A 22794-nucleotide genomic window follows, 5' to 3' on the forward strand; every position below is an offset into this window, starting at 1 on the left:
CTACATTTGGGGGGTAGGTAACCTGTTGGGCTTGATTCTTTAAGGACTCTGCCCTGTTACAGGCAACAGTTTGTCTGTCACTAGCATAGCCTCAGTAAGAAAGGGCTCAGCCCTTCTCTGGGAATCAAGCACATTATTGCTCACCTGGAGAAGCTGCTGGTTCAGCCTAACTTTATCTAAGGCCAAAGCCTCATTTAAGGTACTGAGCTTGACAGCTGCAGCCCGAAGATCAGCAACATCTGCTTTCAGGCTGTTTTCAGAAATGGACAACTCTCCAATGGACTGTTCTGCCTAGAAACAAGAAAGTGTTAAAGAGTTTCCTATTCCCAGTAAAGAGTTCACATTCCCAATGCCTGCTTTTTTTTTTTTTTTTTAAACTTTTACAGTGATTAGCAAACACTTCACCCTTTCCCTTCTGTTCATAAGGAGGCCTAAAGCAGTTTGAGGCAGACGGCAAAGAGCTTTGAATGTGGCACCAGAGCTGGCAAGCCACTGAAAGGCTTGAAGAGACTGACTTAGCCAAATTTATACTTTAGAATACTCATCTAATTTCAATATAGAGGTTATGTTGAAAGGATGGGGACCCAGAAGCAGACTAATAATTGAGGAATGACATGGGAAGGGCCTTGTGTGCAGGGTAAAGAATGAGGGAGGCTGAATGCCCCTCTTCTGTGAACACAACTTTCGAAGCCAGCCACCCAGCAGGTGAAGAGGAGGCCTACACACCCTGGCCAGTGCTGCAGTCACCTCCGCTTGCTCTTGCCTCAGTAACTCCCTTTCCAGGTGACTTGACTCCAGGGCTTCCCGAAGCGTGATCAGCTCACTGAGTGATTCTGCCTGCTTGGCTTCCAGGCCTACCAGCGTCTCCTGACTAAGAAAGAAAAGAGGGAGCTAGAGGAAGTCTTTGGGAGGTGCCATGTCCCAACAGGTTAACAGGTGCATACTTACTACAATAGGTAAAAAGGGTATGATTCCCTTTCCTATACAAAAGAATGAAGAAAGTCTTAAAACTGATAGGGAATGATCTCTAAGACAATGGAAATGAATAAAACAAGGTATAGGAAAATGTATTTAGCACACTGGTTTTTATGCAAAAAAGTGAAGAAAAAAAGAATTTACCCTTAAATTTGCATGAAGTAGCACTGGAAGATAAGAAATTAATTTAAATGATTCCTACAGAGAGAAGAGAAATGGGATGGAGAAAGGAAAGATGAGAGTGAGGCTTTTCTGTGTATTTTTTTTTTTTTTGTCTTTTTCCTTTTTATCGGTACCAGGGATCGAACTCATGACTGCCTGCTTTCAAGGCAGGCGCTTATGCCATTGAGCTAAACCCCCAGCCCCTTCTGTGTATATTTTTAAAAGTTTTTTATAATTTTGAATCACATGACAATAAATTAAAATTTAAAACTGTAATTATCTCTGCAGATTGTCTGCCCTTCCCCTTTGTACAGCAGGGAGCCCTCAAGCTTCTACTGTTCTCATCGTCTAGGCACAAGGAACTAGGGCTCAGAGAAAAAGAAGAAAACACCAAAGGTGAAGAAGAAGTGCCTCACTACCAACTACTCAAGACCTAGCATCGGCAGGTGACATCTTCCAAAATACAGCTCTAATCTTTCCAACAACCCTTCAAGGTAAATCCTATTGTCTCCATTTTGCAGATAAAATAATCTGCTCAAAAGACAGAGCCAGAATCTAAACCAAACTTTTGTCCAACTCTAAAGTCCCTGCTCCTTACTATAACATTACTAAGGAGAATTTACAGATTAGCCAGGGCCAGTGACTCTGGACTTGTCTTCTCAATGAGTTAATTTCCTACTGCTTTCCAGTATTTCTGACCCGTTAGCAGCCCATCCTACTTTAAACTTGCCATGAACTTTCCTGCACCCTTTCTGTGCTATTCTGCTCTTTTGGTCTTTCTCACTTTTTATCAGTCAAAAGAGGTCAAGCCTGACTCACAGTATACCTCTCCTCCATAAAGCTTTCCCTGGTCCTCAATCATTAACTGTTACTCCTATGCTTTCAAAAGACTAAATTTGATGTTCCATTTAGCTCATACTTCATCTAGCCTCATGTCACAGTTGTTTACTTTCTGTTGTCTTCATTCAACTGCATGCTTTTTTGTGATCAGGGCCCATGTCTTATTCCCTTATGTATTCCCCACAATGTCTTGTCCCTGTAGGTGTTCAGCAAAGTCTGAGGAACTTTTCTATATTCATCATTCTGCAAAAGAAGTAGTAAGATAGTCTAAATGTACTTTCTATAAGAGGGGAATGGCGTGGGGAGGCTGTGGAACGGAAGGCCAGGCCCCTGCAAGATGGGAACTGGTCACACTTACAGACGTTCTCTCTCTCTGACAGCCAAGTGTAACTCTTCCTGCTGCTCCTCCTTCTCCCCCTGGGCTGAGTCCCCCTGCAACTGCAACTCCATGTTCACCCTTCGCAGTCGCCATGCCTCCTGCTCCAGTACCTCTAGTTGCTGCTGTAGTTCTTCCCTACTCTTCTGTAGTTGCTGTCGCTCTCTGAAAGGAGGAAATAAGAGTGAATAGACCTTGGGACCTAAAGTCCTTATTGGAAACAGATCTTCCAGGGTTAAAGGAGAGAAGTGCTTGTTTCCTTTCAACATTCTACCTTTCCTTTTGCATGGGAAATTGTTTTTCATAATGTCTTTTTTTTTGTTGTTTTTTTATCAGTACTGGGGATCGAACTCACAACCATGCGCTTGCAAGGCAGGCGCCTGTGCCGCTAAGCTAAATCCCCAGCCCCGTTTTTCATGATTTCAAAGAACCCAGAGCCCAAAAGCTTATTCTGTAAGAACAAGCAGAAGTGGAAGAAAGCAGCCTTGAGCAACCCTAGGTGTTGGGGCAGCAGCAGGAGACAATCAACAACAATGGATCAGTGGGTGAGGACCATGACTGCAGGTGGAAGGGAGGGATAAACAGCCCACTGGCTCACTTGTTGAGAGAGTCCACCTCTGCCTGGAGGCCCACAGTCTCCCCTGCCAGTGCATCCCGCTCGCCAGTGAGCATCTGCAGCCGCTGTCTCAGGGTTTCGCCTTCTTCTTCCCACTGATAGTGCTGCTGCTGCAAGACACTCATAGCCTCCTGGCAGCCTGAAAGCTGCTGCCTTAAGTCCTGAGGAGGGATCGTAATAGAAATGAGGCGATAAGCAACACAGCACAGAAGGGATTTCAGAAGCCTGAAAGTAGGTTGGGTAAAGAGGGTGGGGCTTTGCTATGCAAAGATCACATGCAAACCAAAGCATGCCACTGGCACTCAAAATGTGCCTGTTACCCACAAGTAGAAGTAGGCAGATTCTAATGGACATTTTGGGGTATCAACTGAATACCTTAAATTACTCATCTGAAAAGGAAAGTCCAGGCTAAGGACATACCTGAGGCACAAATCAGTTTAGGCATCCTGCGGTGGGTTACCCATACTGTTTCAGGGGCCACCCTGCGGGTGGGTTCTTAGAAGAAATGCTGGGGTTCTCACCTGCATAGCCTGGCGTCTCTGAGTCAGCACTGAATGTACCAGAGTAACAGCTTTGCCTGGATCCTGGGAATCAAACTGGCAGAAGCTACTAGAGTTCAATTCCAAGGAGTTCTCATGACCAGAGTTTTGGACCATTGTGTCCTCTTCTTCTACTAAAGCCTGAAACTCAAGACAGCAGAGTCAACACCCTACTGACTAAGACTGGAGTCCCCACAGGGAACTTACATTACAGCCTGGAAGAACCTTCTGGTTATCCAAGTTTGGGACTAGCAAATAGTCTAGAACACTATATAGGAAAGTAACTGTGAAGGACTTGGCTGAGGACTGGATGGTTAAACTGCAGAGCAAAAGCACACAGGTTCTATAAGAAACCAATGGTTAAACAACAAGAAGTTTACATTAGGGAAACATGTACCTGAGCACTGTCCTTCCCTTTCCCCCAAGAAAAACTGCCTCGCCTTGAGACAGCTTCTTGCTCAAACTGTTTTTCTTGTGCTTTTTTCGCTTACACTGATATTTTAAATAAAACCCAGAGTGCTCTGGGCTTTGAGACTTCTCCTGGGAGTCTCCTTAATGATGGGCGCTCTTGGGTGAGATAGCCTTTCTGGATCTCTTAGTGATTTAACTAAGTCTAGTTTCTGAGCAATCATTCATCCTCTACATCACTATGGTTGCACATAATGATAAGTAATAAATGAGGAAACAAAGGAAGAAGAGGATATCAGGTGACAAAGACCAGAATTCAGCCTGTGGCTGGAGAAATGCAACTGGCAATAACAAAGAGGGCCTGTCCACCACACAGTACTTGGGCACAAATACTTACCTCAGGGGTTTGCTCTTCAACTAGACTCAGAGAACTCATCCCCTCAAAGCCCTAAGCCCAAACCTCAGAGAATGAAAACCTAGACACTTTGAGAGGTCAAAGCACCCTGGGGAGAAGAGTGAGACATTATCCAGTTACCAAGGCAATGGGCTTACCAGTACCTGGGTTATATCCTTGATCAATTGCTGCAAAGATAACTTCTCCTCTTGGGCATTCTTACTGAGAGATGCCTCATGTTCCATTAACTCTGTGTGATTTGTTTCCTACACAGGGAACAGAATAAAGCCTGAGAGCCAACCTTGCAGAAGAGAAAACGTAATTCCAGACCTCAAATCAATCAAATTTTCACTGTGTATCTTTTTTTGTAAGTCTTGCTATGTAGTTCAGACTGGCCTTGAACTCACTACTTCAGGTTTCCTTGAACTCACAGCTGCCTCGGCCTCCTAAGTGCTAGGATTATAAACAAGCATGACCACACTCAGCTCATGTCTATCTTGTCAACTCCACTTTTCCAAGGAGTCTAGAAACAAGGTGATACAATGATAAAAAGTTCAGATTAAGTGATTAAAAGTTTTAATAAACCTGCCTAGATTGGGGTTCTTGATCACTAGCTTGGTCACCTTATGTAACTCCTTGAACCTTTCCCTTGAAAGTAGGAATAATTAACAGCAACTACTTCACAAGTCAAATAGAAGCCTGCATGAAAAACTGGCTGTAAACGACTCAGCAGAGTCCTGGCTTGAGCAAACAAGCATCCTGTAACTCCACACTGAAGGAGGCTTAGGCAGGAGGATCTCAAGTCCTACAGGGCAATGTAATGAGACTGAAAAGGGGTGGGGATATAGCTCAGCAGTACTGTGCACTCCTGGGTTCTAGCTCTAGTACTGCAAAAAAAAAAAAAAAAAAAAAAAAAAAAAAAAAAAGCAAATGCCGAGAGCACATGAGCTATTATTGGATGGGGGTGGCTACAGTCTCAGAATAGTAAATTAATGTCTGAGATTTAAGGTTACTAGGAGAAAACATTAAGACTCAAATCTAAATATTTTGTTTAGGGCCAGGGATATAGCTCAGCAGCACAGTGCCTCCCTGGCAAGCATGAGGTCCTGAATTCAATTTCTGATACAAAAAAAAACAAAACTGTTTTTGTTTTGACATGACTTGTGTTTGAACCCTAGGCCTCATATTAGCCAGGAAAATGCATTACCACTAACCCCAAATCAAGAATCATCTTGAAGACTCCTCTCTTCCTTCCTACTGTGTTTATGTTAGTGAAGCTTTAAAGATATAGACCTACAACTATGTTTATTAAGCTTATTTAAAATTTGAGTCAAGGGCTGCGAATGTAGCTCAGCGGGCTCAGCGCTTGCCTGGCAAACACAGGGCCCTGAGTTTGATTCCCAGTACAAAAAGAAAAAAAATTTTTTTTTAAAAATTGAGGTAACAATTATAAATTGAGAGGTTATTTTGGGGGGGGGGGTAACTGGTGATCGAACTCATGACCTCGTGCTTGCCAGGCAGGTGCTTACTCTGCTGAGCTAAATTCCCAGCCCCATAAATTGAGAGATTTTATATAAAAATGTGAATTTCTAATTTCTTTCAAAAAGTTAACAAATGCTCCCCTTCCTAAATGGCAACAGTTTACTAAAGTTGATACCTCCTCAAGATGATATTTATTCTTTTCTTTTTTTAAAGACAGGGTCTCAGTAAGTTGCCCATGCTGTTCTTGAACTCAAGATCCTACTGCCTCAACCTTATGAGTGCCAGAATTACAGGAGAACACCACCATGCTTGACTTGAGACACTTATGTTTCAGAGTCCTATAATCCCTGACATTTCTCACTGTTTCTTTAATGCTGAGCTCAAGTATCCCATGCAGTACTAAAAGCTAAACACAACAGCACCAGTGCTCTATGGTTTTCCAGTTATAACTCTAACACCCCAGTCCACTTCACTCATTTGTATTAGATAAGGCATATAGATGTCAAATTTGGCAAATTCCTGACAAAAGGGAATAAAAAAGACACAATCCTGGCTTACAGCTGACTTTAGTGTAGGTGAAATTGTAGGTGTGCATGTGGATAAGGGTTCAAGAGCTGCCCAACATCAGAGAGGTGAAAATTTAAAGAGATGAAGGAAGACATGGCAGACAGCCAAAGAGTCCTAGAGCCACCCTAAAGAACCCCTCTGGTAACATCCTCAACAGAGGTTCAGTCAGTGACTAAACCCTTGCTCCTTTACAAGGCAGACTATTCAAAAGAATAGCTTTACTTGTGAGCCAAACTATCTCACAACTCCTAAACCCTGACTTTGGTTTTGCCCTGGGAAACAATAAACAATTCAACCTTCTTTTCCTCAGTGTTAGACCTTCAGCTGTGTGAAGGCAGCCATGATTTCTCCCTCAAGTCCTTCTTGCTGCAAGCTAAACACTACTGCACTCTCTACATACCCCGCTCCTGGTAATTTGTTACTGTGGCAGAATGTCCTTCTCCCTCACTTCATCCTCTCTTGCTTGTTTGGTCTCTTGAGACAGGGTCTTGCTGTGTAGTACAGGCTGGCCTCACACTGCCTCTAGCTCCCAAGTGCTGGGATTACAGGGGTATGCCACACACCTGACTGACAGTATATCCCTTAGTGTATACACTAACCACTCTGACAAGGATATTATAATTTCCCCAGGAATACAGTTGGGACAGTTTAAACAATTAATAATAAACGAATGAGTTCATTTTCAAATGTAGCTAAAGTATTTTTCACTTTGAAGGATTTCATCAAGGACCATTTAACTGGTCTCTGCCATCTGGACTACCATGTTGCCCATAAATAGCAAGGAACCTATAAGCTCCCTCCCAGCTCCTCTCCAGAACACAGGATAATGTACCAGTATCTCCATTGTTTCTCTCAGAGCTTTCACCATCCTTTCATAATCTTCATTTTGCTTCTGAGACTGGGTCAGCAGAGCAGAGAGCTCAGTTACTCTAAAGAGAAGAACATAGCACTATCACCTGGCCAGCCCACAGGTGTGGACAGGGATACTATTCAACACTCTCTATCCCAACACAGACACTCCCACTGCAATCCCAACCCCTGAATCCCTTGTGCACCCCCAGCCCCTCTCCATGCCCTGAATACATGATGCTATAGCCTTGAATTGGGGTGGGGATGGGGGAGCCAAAAGCCACTCAGACACATGCAGGGATTTACCACATCTCAAGGCTGGAACACGTGTTTGGGGGCCCGAGAGCTGAAGGAAAGCCCTGGCCCAGGCCCTTCCAGGCCTCGCTTGATCTTGAAGTCAAGCACCCTGAAGCCAATAAGAACATCAGAATTGCCACATGGGATAATCCTAAGGTCCCTCCAGCCCAAGGCTCTGACTCTGATAGGGAAAAAGGAGGGATCATTTGGGAGAGAGTATAGTCAATCTCCCTGATTAACCTCAAAACCCAGTAATATCTTTTATCACTTAACACTGTATCTTGGAACTTAGTACCTGAGGAGTAGGATAAACAAGTATTTCTTAAATGAATATCATCCAGTAAATTAAAATCTTAAAATTTTAAGTTTAAAGTTTTTAGAAGTCGGGGCTAGGGATTTAGCTCAGCAGCATAGGCGCCTGCCTTGCAAGCAGGCAGTTGTGAGTTCGATCCCCGGTACCGATAAAAAGGAAAAAGACAAAAAAAGTTTTTAGAAGTCTTAATAATTTTATTATGTACTGTTTCCAAAAGTCTAACTCAAAAAACATTAAGTGTCTTCTAGATGGCAGATGAAATGCAAAGCATAGACACACAAAACTAAGACATGGTCTGTTCTCATGATTCTCAGTGTCTTCTCCAAAAGTAAAAATAAAATAAAATGTCCCTGTAATTTATGTATGTCATCAATAGGCAGAGAAACAACTGTAACCATGGGGCACTGTCCTGAGAGTGAACAGTATCTCTGCTATGTCTCTGCTCTTCTTATTACCATTTTAAAAAGACTATTTTATTATAACCCCAAAACTGAAACAGTTGAGCAGGAGAAGTAGCTCAGTGCGAAAGTATGTACATAGCATGGGCTTAGGTTCAACTCCAGCTCTGCATCAATAAGCAAACAACTAAATCAGACTATCACCACCAATAACAATGAAAACTAATTAATAACTAACAATAATAAAAACTAATTAATGAAATTAATGCTGTTTAACAGTCAGATAAAAAGGCCACAAAAACATAAAAACACAATAGCCTATTGGGGTCAGAGAAGGCTTCACAGAGGAGATGACATGGGACCTATGCCCTAAAGGATAAGGCAGAGAAAAGCAAGGGAAGCATTCCAGCCCAAGGTCTCCCTGTACAAAGGCAGAGGAGCGGGAAGACCTTGGCTGTTCTGGGAATAGCGAGTAGTCTGGAGTTGACAGAGAACAGAGTCATAGCTAACTATAAAGTAACAAAAAAGAAACTGAGTTATAAGTTAGTTTGAGGGGACAGGTCAGCAACAAGCCCCAGCAGCAGCACTGGATTTCCAACTTGACTCCCCACATCTCCTTCCTCTCCCACACTGGGAGTGCTCTTGGTGTCTCCTCTACGCCTAGTTCTCTAGGGAAGTCAGCTCTTCCTCCGTGGATGTTCCCTGGGCCCTCAAGCCATCTTACCTGTCCTGAAGCTCAGCCTTCTCTAGTTCCCCTTGGCTCTTCAGCTGTATTAACTCCTGGCTCTTGGTGTGGGCTTCCTTCTCTAGCTCCTGGGTCTTGGCTACTAGCAAAAGCAGCTGGGTTGGCTCACTCTCCTCCATTCTTCCAGAGCCACTGGATTCCTGAGGATGTGCTCCCACAGTCAGGCGCAGACAACAGGTTAACAGGGAGCCTGAGAGCCTTGCATGTTCAGCCTTTAGCTCCGTCAGATCTCTGAAGACAAGCAAGGAAAAGAGCAGACTCCAATAGGGATCAAGGAAGGGAGAACGGAGATCGGGTTCAACAAGCCTGAGGGACAGGTCTGGGAAAAATGATCCAAAATCAATAGTAACTCTCCCCTTCTCCCCATCCCGGCACCTGATCCCCCTGCTACACAGCACTGGGCTTCTGCCTCAAGTCCAGAATCGGTAAGGGCAAGCCTCCTCCCTTCTCATCCCCACACTGACCTGTCAGTAGCTGACTTCATTTCCAGGAAGTGGCGTCGGAAGGTCACCACCTCCCGCCACAGACTGAGAAGGCGACCATGTTCCCCTTTCAGATAGCCCTTGAAGAACTGTGTGTTCAGAAACCCAGGTCATATCCAAGGGCAGAGGACTATCTTTTACCAACAAAGAATCTTGGATTTACTCCTGAATGCTGGGAGGGACTTGTAGGAGACAGTTCATGAATAGGTGTCTATACTCAGGTTATGCTGAAAGGTTTAATAAAGCTGGCAGTGGGCAAAAGGCCCTGGATGGTAAGTAGCCTTCCTCTGGGTTAGATGAGAAAAGGATACACGGTAATTGCTTAAATGGGAGCTACTACCACAGACTTACAAGGAGAATCAAGTGATCTAATATACATAAACTACACAGCACAGAGCAAAGGCTCAGGAGACATTTGTTTCCTTTAGCTGGGATCTGAAAATCCCCCAGGTTCTGTAACTGGTCTTTTTTCACCATTCAGTTCAGCGTCTACCTCCTTAGCATCTAGATATACAAACTTCCAGATGAAGGGAGTCAATAAACATCCAGATCTACCTAAAACCTAAGCTGGTCACGTTTCCAAAGAGACCTGTTTAGTGTCATGCCATCTACTAGCAAAGCTAGACTAGGCAGGCAGTGGTAGAACCAAGAAGACTTCAATTGGGTGAAGCTACCCGTCCAGGCCTGGTTAATGTGGGCAAAGCTGTCAGCGTCAATAAGGATGGTCAGAGACTTTCGCAATGACAGCTTAGTTTCCATCCAAGTCCTGCAGGTAACCCTCCCCAGGACTGCCCAGGACAGAACACAGGGTACACACCCCTGCTCTGCCTACCTCTTGCTCCATCCGCCACTGGCTCTCCTTCCTCGTTAGCTCATCCCGGGCCCGACTCCAGTCCACTGTCAATTTTTCCATATCTTCCCGAAGGGCTTTATTCACCACATCAGCTTTTTCCATATGTAGTCGAAGGTGGGTGTTCACCTCTGCTAGACTCTCACATCTGCACTGGGAAGGGGTAAGAACAAGTGCAAAACAAAAGTCTGGTCCAACCCTTGGGGCTCTTGGGAACAAGCTGACAATAACAGGGGTTTTTGTTGTTGTTGTTATTTCTCGGGGGATTTTTTTTTTTTTTTTTTTTTTTTTTTGGCTTTTTGAGACAGAGTTTCACTATGCAGTTCAGCTTGGCCTTGAACTTACAGCAACCCTCCTGCCTCAGCCTCCCAAGTGTTGGGATTACCAGCATGTGCCAACATACCTGGCCTAATGACTGGAATTTTCCAAAGCCCAGAATTAGAAGGCTAAGGCTGATGTCTATGGTTCTAACCCATGTTAACCCTCAGGACAGAGGTTTCCCATCAGCCTTCTCCACCACCTGCTTAGCCAATCACTCAGGTCAGAAGATGTATGGTACATCACCTCTGCTGCTCCTCATCCAATCTGTTTAGTAGCTGATCCAGGTTGGTTTCCTCCACATTTTCCCACCGCTGAGGGATCAGTCCCTTTGCCAGACAGAGACAAGCCTTATTCACTTCAAAGGAAATATCACTCAGACCAATTCCTCGTCTACAGCAGCCTGCTTTTTAAATTCTCTCTCCATTTTGTGATCAATGTGCTTCATTTCTCAGTCACTATATCCTAAAAGCAAATCCACTGAATCTGCCTCTCCAAAAGTGAACCAACAATCTTATCTATAAGATGGTAAAGTGGCAAAAAGAACCTTGGACCTAAGAAACAATGAAATTGATTTCTACTCCATGTGGGCCTTGCTTGGGAAGTACTTATAACTTCTACAGTGTCTTCAGTTACAACATGAAGGTAGTATCATTCTCTTTCTTGTTTTTTTTTTTTAGATTTTTTGTTTCTTATTTTTTGGTGCTAAGGAACGAACCCAGGGCTTCTAGCTTGATAGACAAGCATTCTATCACTGAGCTACTTCCCCAGCCCCAGGTATTATCATTCTCCTTGAAAAGCTTTTTCACAGACTCAGTGACACAATTATTTGACAATGCCTAATGCTGCCTGACCTGCATAAAACATGCCCACTGTGTTTTAGTTCTTTCTTTTCTCTGAGACAATTTTTTTGTAGGGAATGAGAGAGGCCCCTGAGGGAGGAGGAATGAAGGCAAATGGGTCTTCCAAAGCTAGCCCTACCCAGCCAGTGGCACCAACACATCCCTCTGCCAGAGATGCGCTGCAGGCCAGCACAGGCGCACCTCTCTCTACTACAGGTAAACACTGACACCTGCTGGGAAAAAGATGGGCTTCTTTCTTTCTTCTAATTTCACTTGTCATTCTGGAAAGCAACTGAAGCTGCCTTGGTTCTTAGAGAACCAAGGGTTGTGAGCTGACAGGCAGAGCACTCGGGAGTTAAAGAGTGAGTGACTTCTACCAAACACCCCTTATCACATCCCAGCCTCCCCCATGCAACACAGTGACCCTAACAAGTGGATTTGCTGAGGGGACTAGGGGACACAGAGCACAGCCTCACTCACTCCGGTGGCTTCCAGCCGCTTCTCCAACTCTTGGCACCAGCTCCGGTACTGCAACACCTATAGCAGAGAGCAGGCCCTTGGCAACAGATACGGCTGGTACAGACAGCCCAAGTGAAGGACCCCTGGGTCCTGGGCTAACCTCATAGAAACAGAACTGAGTGGTGATAGGGAGGTAAGCCCACAACATTTTAGAGTTTCTGTTTGGGCATTTAAAGAATCCTTTTGGTATGCCTCTTGTTTTGGGGAGGTAAAACCTGAAAATCTAGGGTGAGGTCTTAACTCTAGCCCCACACTCCCCTGGGCAACAAATTTAACCCTCACAAACATGATCTTCAAAAGTGACGAGCTGAGTGTGGTGGTATACGCCTGTATTCCTAGTATTCAAGAGGCAGAGTAAGAGGGTCACTGTGAGTTCGAGGCCAGCCTGGGCTACATAGTGAGTTCAAGGCCAGCCTGAACTATCTAGCGAGAGTCTATCTAAAAACAAAAAGCAAACACAACAACAAAAACAGACATACGCCAGAGCCCCATGGAGTAGCTATGAGCACACACACAGAAGCTGTGCGTTAAAGCCGGATGCGATGGGTTCTCTGCTCTCAGGCTCAGTGTGGACCACTCCCAGAACATGGCTCTGCCTCCTCTAGCTCTTACCCTACTCTAGGGGCAAGCTCTAGTGAGTGTTCTTTTTTCCCCTCCCCGAGGACAGCTGCCTCACCTTGGCCTGCAGTTTCCTCACAAGGGTTGCTTGCCTCTGCTGGGCCTCCTGGGAGCTCTTCAGTTTCCGCCAGGAGACAGCCTGGTTCTCCGCCATCTGCTGCTGTAGTGCCAGCACTTGCTCTTCCAGCACCAGCTGCAGGGACTGGGGCTTCATGTTGCTCAGTCCAGGACTTCTTGTCTCCATGAGGGCAGCAGACAGCAAGCCCTCAGGTCTCTATGCAGTCAGAGGCTGATTGCTCCCGTAGGATCCCTAACCATTGTGGCACTCCTACTTCCTCCTCTTGAACTGGAGATTAAAGCAAACACACAACTGAAGGACTGTGTAGGGGATGCAAATCTATTCAGCAAACACTCACTAAGTCTGGCAAAGCTAGGTTGGATAAAGTAAATATGTTCCTTTATTACAAGACTCCTCAGAACCTTTTAAACTAATCTAGCTCTACAGAGGGCTATGCTGAACATCATTCCCAAATGACCATGAAATAAGGTCTTAGACCAATGTTTCCTGCCATTCCTTTAGAACTCAATGCTAAACCAAGAGCCCTGGTTTATTATTGCATCCCTAGTATCTGCCAGAGAGACAAACATTTGTTGAATGAACCACTGAAGGCGCTGTTACTCCGTAGAGAAAACAGACACAAACAATTCAGTGTGGCATGCGAGATGACAGAAATATGGAAAGACTGCATGAGCAAACACGAAGGACGCTTCACCCAATATAAGGGCTATCAAATGTGTCACTTATCAATACTATGCGCACCTATGGGTGTTAACTTTGTTAAGAGCTTTACATGCATTATGTCATTTTGTCTAGACATTTTTTTTTTTTTCCCTGAGGTGATGCTACTGAGGATTGAACCTGGGATTCAGCTATATCCCTAACCCTTTAATTTGGAGCTATATCGCTAATCCTTTAATTTTGAGTAGCTGGAATTACAGGTGTGCACCAGAGTGCCTGGTTTATATTACATTTTATCAGGATTACTTATCTTCTTACCAATCTGTTAGACTTAAAGGCAGGAGCTGTCTAATACATTTTAGCTGCTAGCAAGCTGTCAGCAATGCATAATGAAGAAATACATGTGTGGTCCACACAAGGATTGAGAGTAATTGAAACTAGGTACCAACATTTGTAATTGAGAGAATACACATAAAAATTCATACTTCTGGAAAATACTTTGGAAAATCAGTCTCTACTGATCCTTGGCTCATAATCCCTGAACTGCAGCTGAACAGCATCTCTCCCTTTAGACCGGGATGTGCTCTGCAGTTTACCACAGCTCTCCTTCCTGACGGATGTTCTCTCCCTCACATTGATAGCAGACCTCAGTTGTCATTTATCATTGTACTTGAACTACTGTTTTTCTTTTTCTTTTCCCCCAGTAAAGAACATTGAATCTAGAACCTTTGCACTGAGCTACATCCCCAGCCCCTTTTATTTTTTATTTCAAAACAGGGTCTTGGGGCTGGGGATGTAGCTCAGCGGCATAAGCACCTGCCTTGCAAGCAGGCAGTCATGAGTTCGATCCCTGGTACCGATAAAAATGAAAAAGACAAAAAAAAAAAAAAAAAAAAAAAAACACAAAAAACAGGGTCTTGCTAAGTCACTAAGGTCCTCAGGGTGAGCCTGAACTTGTGATCCTCCTGCCTCAGCCTCCCAGAGGGCTGGGATTACAGCCTACATATTGTTTTTCTTATAACAGAGTCACGGAGGAAAACTCCATTTTTTAACTTACACAACCACCTGGGCAACTGAAGGTACCCAAATCTGTGGAGCCTATCCTAGGCTGAAAGGATGAAGCAGGAAGGGTGGAGTGGCACCTACAAAGGCCTGGCAGCAGCCATGCCTCAAGCTGGAATAACATAACCTTCTTTCATATTATAAGACATCCTCCTTTCTGCCCTTGCTTTCCACCAGGGCTGTGTAATCAGCTCACTACGGCTCTGTGAAAGGCTGTTTCGCCGAGTTCAACAAAGCTCAATCCCTCTCTGCCAGATGGAGACACAGACCTGTCAGGAAACTGCTGTTACCCAGGATTTCTACTGACAAGAGCAGAGCTGAGTCCTTTCAAAGGAACTGGGGGCCCTCTTCTCTCCTAACACTAGGAGGGCTGAGGCAGCATTTTGTACATAGGGAGTTTCGGAGGCCCTAGAGACTCTTTAAACATTCTCTGAATCAAAATTTCAAAATATCAGACCGAACCACACAAAATCACTAATATTTGTCTACTACTACAAAATGACAGGTTTTTCTTCTTCTTCTTCTTTTTGAGACAGAGACTCTATGCAGTTCAGGCTGGTCTTGAGCTCACTTTGTAGCCCAGGCTGGTCTCAAACTTGCAACGATCCTCCTGCCTCAGCCTTCCGAGTGCTGGGATTATAAACGTGAGCCACCACACCTGGCTTAAAATGACAGTTTCATATACTTCAAACTAGCTCCAGATACACTGTTCAAAGAATTCTCATTAAATCCTTTTTTGGAATGAGGTTGCCAGAAATATGGAAACATTATTTGAGAAGGTGATTATCAGTAATACTTCAGAAAAAGATAGGTTTATTAAAATTACATAATTACTTTACTTTCACAGATAATCTTAAATTTTTAGAGCTATTTAGAAATTTAGTACAACCCTCTTGTTTTAGAGAAAACAGGTTTACAGAGATGAAGTAATATTACTTTGTTCATATTTTTTTATGTGTCCCACTCAAAAAATTATTTAAGCCAGGGCATGTGGTATATCCTGGAGGCTGAGGCAGGAGAACTGTTCCAGCCTAGTCTGGGCAATTGAGAAACTTATTGAGACCCTGTCTCAAAATAAGACATACAAAGTGGAGTCTGCAGATGCAGCTCTGTGTGAAGACCCCCAGCTTAATCCTTAGTATCATGAACCCCCCCAAAAAATTACAGCAAGTATGCCATATTATTATAAAATAAAAATGGGTACAGGGTATACAGGAACTCTTTGCACTGTGTAATTTTTCTGAAATTCTTAAATTGCTCTAAAAATTAATTTTAAAATGATTTGAAGTTTTATGATTAAAAAAAAATCTCCAGGGCCAGGGATTTAGCTCAGTGGCATAAGCAACTGCCAGGCAATCCTGAGGTCATGAGTTTGATCCTCCGTACCAAAAAAACCCAAAAAAACAAAAAAAACCCCATAAGGTTGTAGCTCAGCTGTACAGCGCTCACCTAAGCACTCAATCCCTAGTCCCTTCCTCCCCCAAGCACACGTTGCCCACCCATAAATTTGAAATTCACTACAAGAAGAGTGGTGACAGAGAAAAATTACATCAGGGAACTTTCTGAAATTGAGACTTAGTTCTGAGCTTCTTAAAGACACAACTTAGCAGTCTTTTATTACTGACAGAGTGGGGAAAGATTCACTTTTTTATACATTAATTTATCTTGTAAATACTCACGAATTCCAACTCAGTATCGGAAATCTGCCATAGTAGTACAGAAATTAACAAGAACTATTTCCTCCTTTTCTAGGAATCAGACTGAGAAGGGCAGCAACCTCAACAAGCCTAAGAGCCACCTGAGCACTTGGGGTAAAAAGGGAAAAAACAGTGATAGGAGTAATGTATTTTGCCCTCCATAATCTGAAATACTACAAAAGTAATCCCAGCACTTTGAAAGGCTGAAGCTACAGGATCACAAATTTGAGCCCAACCTGGGTAACCTAGTGATTTAGCAAGAGCCTGTCTCAAAATAAAAAAATAAAAATAAGTAAGATTTTAGAGACATATCTCAATGTGAAGACCACTGACTCAATTCCCAATAAACCTACCATAGAAACCTCCAAAAACAATATTTAAATAACATTTAAACCAGGCGTGGTAGCACACACTTATGATCTCAGCACTCAGGAGGCTGGTTAGTACTGTTGGGAGTTTGAGCTTAGACTATGCTACATAATGAGTTCAAGGCCAGCCTGAACTATCTAGGTTTGAACCTTGTCAAATAAATAAATAAATACACAAATAAATAAAGTTTAAACCAGGAGTGGTGGCAGACACCTGTAATCTAAGCACTCAGGAGGATCTTTGTGAGTTCAAAACCAGCCTGGTCTACAAAGTTAGTTCAAGGCCAGCCTGAACCGCATCTCAACAAGACAATAAATAAATAAATACAGTTTAAAAGAGGAGCACTTCCACTTAAGCTTGGAATAGAGGTGTAAATGCTATAGCACTCACTGGTATTAGTATAATTTGGCACTTAGAGCAAAAAAGGGAAAAATACTTGAAAATACAAACATTTTATTTATTGAGCCAAGCCGCTCTCTTACCTCGTGTAATGTACACCCTTTAAAGTACACCCACAAACACTTTGATACTTCTTCCTTCAAGAAGTAGAGCCTAAACCAGCTCTATGGAAACTGTAATCCCAGGGAAGCTGAGGCAGGGGGATAATAGGTTTAAGCCCAGCCCAGGCAACTTAGTGACTTAGCAAGACTCTATCTCAAAATAAAAAATAAAAATTAAAAAAAGGATTGGAGATGCAGCTCCAGTGCCAAGGCCTTGCCTGGGTTTAACCTCCACTATGGGATGGGGAGACTCTAATTCTGTCCCCTAGAGTGTGGGCCAGAATTAAGGAGAGCTGACTTCTGAGACAAGATCATAAGTGGTTCTCTGGCTCTCTGCTTGCTTGCTGTCTCTCTCTCTCTCTCTACCTCTCTGATCAGTCACTCTGGCAGAAGTTACCTGTTCTGTCCTGAGGACATGAAGGCACCCTGTGAAGAGGCCCGGAGCTCAGGAACTGGGGCTTTCTGCCAATAGACCTGTAAGTGCGCCATCTTTTTTCTTTTTTTTTTTTATGGAAAAAAAGTAAAACAAAATTTCATAACAATAGGAAAATAACAATCGTTAACACATTGCATACTTTACAGTATTTTAAAGTAGTTACTTAAAGTACAAGATATGGGCATAAAAAAAATCTCCAAATGATATTAACACAAATCTTTCTATTCAATGAACTAAGAAAAACTAGTAGTGTCACTATCTTGGTTTTTTTTTCCTTTCCTTCCTTTCTCCTTTTTCTCATCCTTGTTCTTTTTCTTTAGAATAATTTCTTCCCATTTCACAATATCTACTGTACATTTTGAATCTTAGTTTTTCAGTTTCTCACACCAGAGACAATATGATGTTTACATATCTGAGTCTGATTTATTTCACTTATGCGTATAGTCTCAAGCTGTACCCATTTACCTATAAAAGTCTCAAGTTTATCTTTATTTATGGCTGAACAGTACTCTATTGTATAAAAAGACCATATTTTTTATTCATTCCTCATTTGATGGGCGTTTAGGTTGTTTCCAAGATTTAGCTATTACAAATTGTGCTGCTATTAACATGCATGCATATATACACACACACATATATATATGTGGGGAAATAAATAATAAATGGATAAATGACAACATAGTATAAAATTTAGGAAATGGAAAATAATATTGATATCAGTGGTTACTACCTATGGTTACATTTCTATCTCTTTTTTCCTTACTATTTCCACACTTAAAGGTAATCACAGTTTAAGTTTAAGCACACACACACACACAAATCTTCTAGGAAGATACCTAGAGGGGAAATAGTTGGGTTAATAGTGTGCCATCTTGGAAGCAGATCCTTCAGTCTCAGTTGAAGTCTTCAAGTCACTGCAGGCCCAGCTACCAGCCTGACTGCAGCCTCCTGAGAGATCCTAAACTAGGGCTGCTAGCTAATCCACTCCTGGATTTTGGATCCATGAAAAATATGTTGGATAGTAAGAGACTGTTTTCTTAAACTGCTAAATTTTAGGATCATTTCTTGCATAACAACAGAAAACTGATCCATCTGAATACTCCAAATGCCTCCTAGATAGTAGCATGCCTCCTAAATTGTTTATTCTCAATAGAGTAGTCAGAGGATTCCTTAAATACCCATAAAACAGATGATGCCATTCAGAACCCTCTGGCCAAAATCCTTATAATGGCTTACAGGGTCCTAATTATTCCATCTCAAACCCCAGCTGTTTTAAAAAAGCCACCTCCTACACCTCTTTCCTTTGCTCACACCCCTCCAGCTACAGGCCTCCTTGCTGTGCATGGTAAACACACTAAGTCTCCATCAGTTTCAGGGTCTCTTCCCACTTTTATTTTCATTATCCACACCTTTACACCATCAGCTCTGATGAAGTGTTACCTTCCCAGTAAGGTGTTCCTTAACCAGCCATCTGCAATAACTGACACTCCCCCACACACTGGTGTTTCTATTGACCTTGCCACAATTTATCTTTCCCTATCTAATTATTATGTGTAATAATCTTCCAGAGTATAACTTGCATGACTACAGAAACATTGTTTTATTGAATGCTGCATTTTCAGATCTTAATAGTGAATCTGGTATTTGCCAGGTGCTCATTATTTAAGTGACTGAATGACTGATATAAAGACAATAGGTAACATGATCCATATTATCATCAAAAGTCTTGCAAATACTGTTTTATAACCATTCAAAAAGAAAAAAAATCATGTACAGTACTTTATTCTCAAAATTACTTGTGCTCTTCATTTTTAAAAATTTAGAAATAAGATTATTGTCCTCATTTTACAAGAAATGCAAGATCCCCAGAAAGGGACATAACCAGTTAGCAGAAAAGCAGAGAGACTGAAACCCCAATCTGATTCCAAATTCTAGCTCTCTCCATTCTATTAGCTGTCTCCTTTCCTCTGAAATCACAGCTCAACGAAAGGTTGTGAGATGACCTTCAGGCCTACAGTTTTGAGGGAAAAGGAGCAAAGAAAGGCAAAAAGTGAAGTAACACAGGTTAGCTGTAGGATAATCCCCGTTCTAGCTTTCACTGTGTCATGAACTCACTCTAACACTTTGGAAACATCAATTCCTCGGTAAGCCTTCTTCAGTAACAGGTGCATCACAATCCTGGCCTAACTCCTGGGACAAAGGTACAAATCAATTCGACAACCACTTACCAAATCCAAAAGCAATTTAGCTAAGTTATCACACGCTCTGGGGACAGTTTCCAGCCCCACTCCCTCATTAGTTTATTTAGCTATGAGTGCCTCAGTTTGTTCATTCGTAAAATGTGAAGAGATGGTAGCCACTTTGTAATCTCTGTAAGGATTACATAAACATTTGTATGCCCCCTAACATTTTGAGACTGTTCAGTAAATACTAGCTATTATTATTTGCAATACGCCAGACCATGAGGTAGGTGAAAAAGGCAAGGCAAAAGGTCTAACTCCAGGTGTCAAAGAAAAGCAGGAAAAATGAGTGATGAGAGCAAAAGCAGGGAAGTGCTGGGAAAGGTTTCCGAGGGGTGATCTGACTTGGGTCCTTTCCGCATCAGGGTCCCCAGGGAGGCGGGTGAGACATGGCCCTCGCATAGATCATGTGCAAAGCTGCAAGAGCACAAATAATCGCTAATCTGTGGGCGCACGGAGCCAGTGGGCAGGAGGCGCAGCACCGCCTCGGGATGGCCCGGCTGTTGGACACGAGGGTCGGGAAGTTCTCTCTCTGCGTGGACGGGGGCGCAGAGTGGTGACGGCAGCAGGACGCTGAGGCCAGCCGGCTGGGGGCCCTAGGACGCGTCCCTGCCAGTCTGGGGGCCTCGGGTGCCGCCTGGGAATCAGGAGGCCGCAGCCTAAACGAGATCCCCGGGGTCGCGCACGCAGGCGGGTCCCTACGCCTCAGACCTTTAACCCAGGCACCTCCCGACTGCCCGAGCCCCACCTCACCGCGACCGACTTCCTGGGATTCCCGCAGAATTCCTCAACTAGGGGCGGCCGCAGCGCCCACAACGCCGGGCCGGGGGCGGAGGCCCGCCATGAGGATGGCTCCCAGACCCCGCCCCCAAACTCCCGCCCTTTGGGGTCGCGTCCCATCGGGTACTGCGCCTGTAGGCGGACTGTACCAGCGTAAGGCCTTCCGCCATGTTGAGTACTGGCAGCTGATTTACTCTAGCGGTGCAGAAGAAAAAGAGGATTAAATTGAGACATATTATTCCTCAACAAAATGAAGACATTCATAGCCTCCGGATTCAAAAACGAAACGTTTTGGGGACAGGATAAAACGCCCTCAATCATCACCCTTTTGGCTTCACGCATGCGTAATAAAAACAAAAATCCGTGCTCTAGGTGCGCTTGCGCACTGCTCCTCCAGTGAAACCGATGACAACTGAGAGGAACAGAAGAGATCCAGCTTCTGAGTCGAGATGAGACCTGCCGGCCACCAGTTTTCAGGGTTTTCTCACTTTCGGATGCTGATGGGGGGTGGGGTGGGGTTGGGGTTGGGTGGGGGAGGGAATCTGAGATGTAAATACTTTGTCAGGGACTATATGTTTCTCATGTGAAAACACAAAAAGTTCTCAATAATTACTTTGACACAAAGAGAAAGCAAATGAGAAAATGAGAGGTTACTCATTCTGAAAAGCAAATTAAATTACTTAGATGCAAAGAATTGATGATGTGGACTGCACCGCCGAGAACTCCACAATAAGACCTGTGCAAGAATGTTCCTGCTAGAGTATTTGGAATGGAGAAAAACAACTAAAAATGTTAAAATATCAAACTTGTTTGTTTCTTTGTTTCTAGACAGGATTTCACTAGTAGTTCAGGCTGGCCTTGAACTCCCTATATAGGCTAGGCTGGCCTAAAACTCATAGCAATCCTCTTGGTGCTAGAATTATAGGTATATACCACCATGCCCAGCAACATACCAAATTTTCTCCCTCAGGGCCTTTGCATACTTTGTGCTCTGCTGTGACCACTCCCCATCCCCTGTTCTAGGGTTAGCTAATACCTTGTCTCTTTTTAATTTTTAGGTTAACGATAATTCTTCAGCTAGGTCTTCCCTGACTATGCCATCAAAGTAAAACTCTGTATTTTCCATCATTGTTCTATGTTTCTTTCATAGCACTTTCTACGTATTTATTTCTTCTCTCTTCATCCTGAATGTATTTTTTTGTTGTTGTTGTTTTGTTTTGTGGTAGGGTCATGTTATGTAGTTCAGGCTTGCCTTGAATTCACTATGTAGCCCAGGTTGGCCTCGAGGTTACTTTGATCCTTCTACCTCAGCCTCTCAAGTGCTGGGATCACATGTGTGCTACCGTACACAGCTCCACCCTGAAATTTAAAATTCTTAATGTTAGGAGACTCTGATTTATTCCTTGTATTTGCATTGTAGTCTGTCACATGGTGAATAAGTATCCAATGAATGAACAAATCAGGTCAGCCTCAGTATTACAAAGGTTAAAGACACAAAAAAGTTTAATGACAAAAATCTATCAGCAAATCACAAAATATAGCGTTAAGATTATAGGAGTGAACATAGGTTTCAGATTACCAAAACCTACCAATAAAGGGGCAAATGAAGTAGAATGGTATCAAAACCAAGCACTAATCTTTGATTTTTTTATTTTATTATTATTTTTTTTGTGGCGCTTATGCTGCTGAGCTAAATCCCTGGCCCTTAATCTATGATTTTTTAAAAGGAGAGTTCATTCGTTTCCTTATTGAAAATCCCTTATGTTCTATTCCTGAATAATAATAGTGTATCAACAGCAAGCTGGAAGTTGTATCAAAACACAGTGAAATGGTACAACGGAATTTTCTGGACCAAACTTGGAAGCAGAGTTGCTGATGTTGGAACGTGGGTACACTGCCCCCTAGAGGTTCTCTAGGTTCAGCGACTACATCAGCCTCTACGTGTCTGGCAGAGTGCCAGGAATATTCTTGACATACAATTGTTGAGGCTGGGCATGATCTATGCGGATTTAAACAGACCCCAGATTTGCTCATTATGGCCATTCCATGACAAAAGGTAGCCTAGACTGATTGATTTTCTTTTTAAAAATTATATATGTGAAATTTTAAAGGGAGGTGCTAAATTATCATATTTTCCCTTATACCCTAAAATATCTCATAAAGTTTTTAAAGAAAGTTTTCCTTTCTCCATTGTAATAACATAGAAGGTGTTGGGTGTGGTGGCGCAAGCCTGTAGTCCCAGCACTGAGGCAGGAGGACTGCCGTGAGTTTGAGGTCAGCCTGGGCTACATAGAAAGATCCTGTCTCAAAAAAAAAAAAAAAAAAAAAAAAAAAAAAAAAAAAAGTAGAGGGGTCAAAAGTGTAGAGGATAGAAAACTTGT

General features: G+C 43.1%; 1 protein-coding gene across 12 annotated transcripts in view; it reads right to left on the bottom strand.

The window, feature by feature from the left end:
- Cep250 (centrosomal protein 250) overlaps positions 1–20538 on the bottom strand; it is a 46262-nt gene extending 25724 nt beyond the window's left edge. For 2 of the 12 annotated variants that reach the window (XM_063248459.1, XM_063248451.1), the window contains exons 1-15: positions 20387–20537; positions 17355–17453; positions 12649–12936; positions 11934–11990; positions 10858–10940; positions 10276–10441; positions 9426–9532; positions 8941–9192; positions 7192–7288; positions 4475–4576; positions 3491–3655; positions 2952–3130; positions 2336–2518; positions 727–871; positions 145–291 (exon numbers count right to left, since the gene is read on the bottom strand). In XM_063248459.1, coding sequence (XP_063104529.1) covers positions 145–291; positions 727–871; positions 2336–2518; positions 2952–3130; positions 3491–3655; positions 4475–4576; positions 7192–7288; positions 8941–9192; positions 9426–9532; positions 10276–10441; positions 10858–10940; positions 11934–11990; positions 12649–12834 — 1869 coding nt within the window. In that variant the 5' untranslated portion in view covers positions 12835–12936; positions 17355–17453; positions 20387–20537. Of the gene's footprint in view, positions 1–144; positions 292–726; positions 872–2335; positions 2519–2951; positions 3131–3490; positions 3656–4468; positions 4577–7191; positions 7289–8940; positions 9193–9425; positions 9533–10275; positions 10447–10857; positions 10941–11933; positions 11991–12648; positions 12937–17354; positions 17454–20381 lie in introns of those variants that run through there. The other 10 variants (XM_063248456.1, XM_063248455.1, XM_063248450.1 and 7 more) reach the window with 10 other exon arrangements.
- Positions 20539–22794: the final 2256 nt, after the last annotated feature.

Source organism: Cavia porcellus, unplaced genomic scaffold (genome assembly GCF_034190915.1).
Source record: "Cavia porcellus strain 051 isolate PalLab524CR breed Dunkin Hartley unplaced genomic scaffold, mCavPor4.1 scaffold_5, whole genome shotgun sequence".
NCBI lineage: Eukaryota > Metazoa > Chordata > Mammalia > Rodentia > Caviidae > Cavia > Cavia porcellus.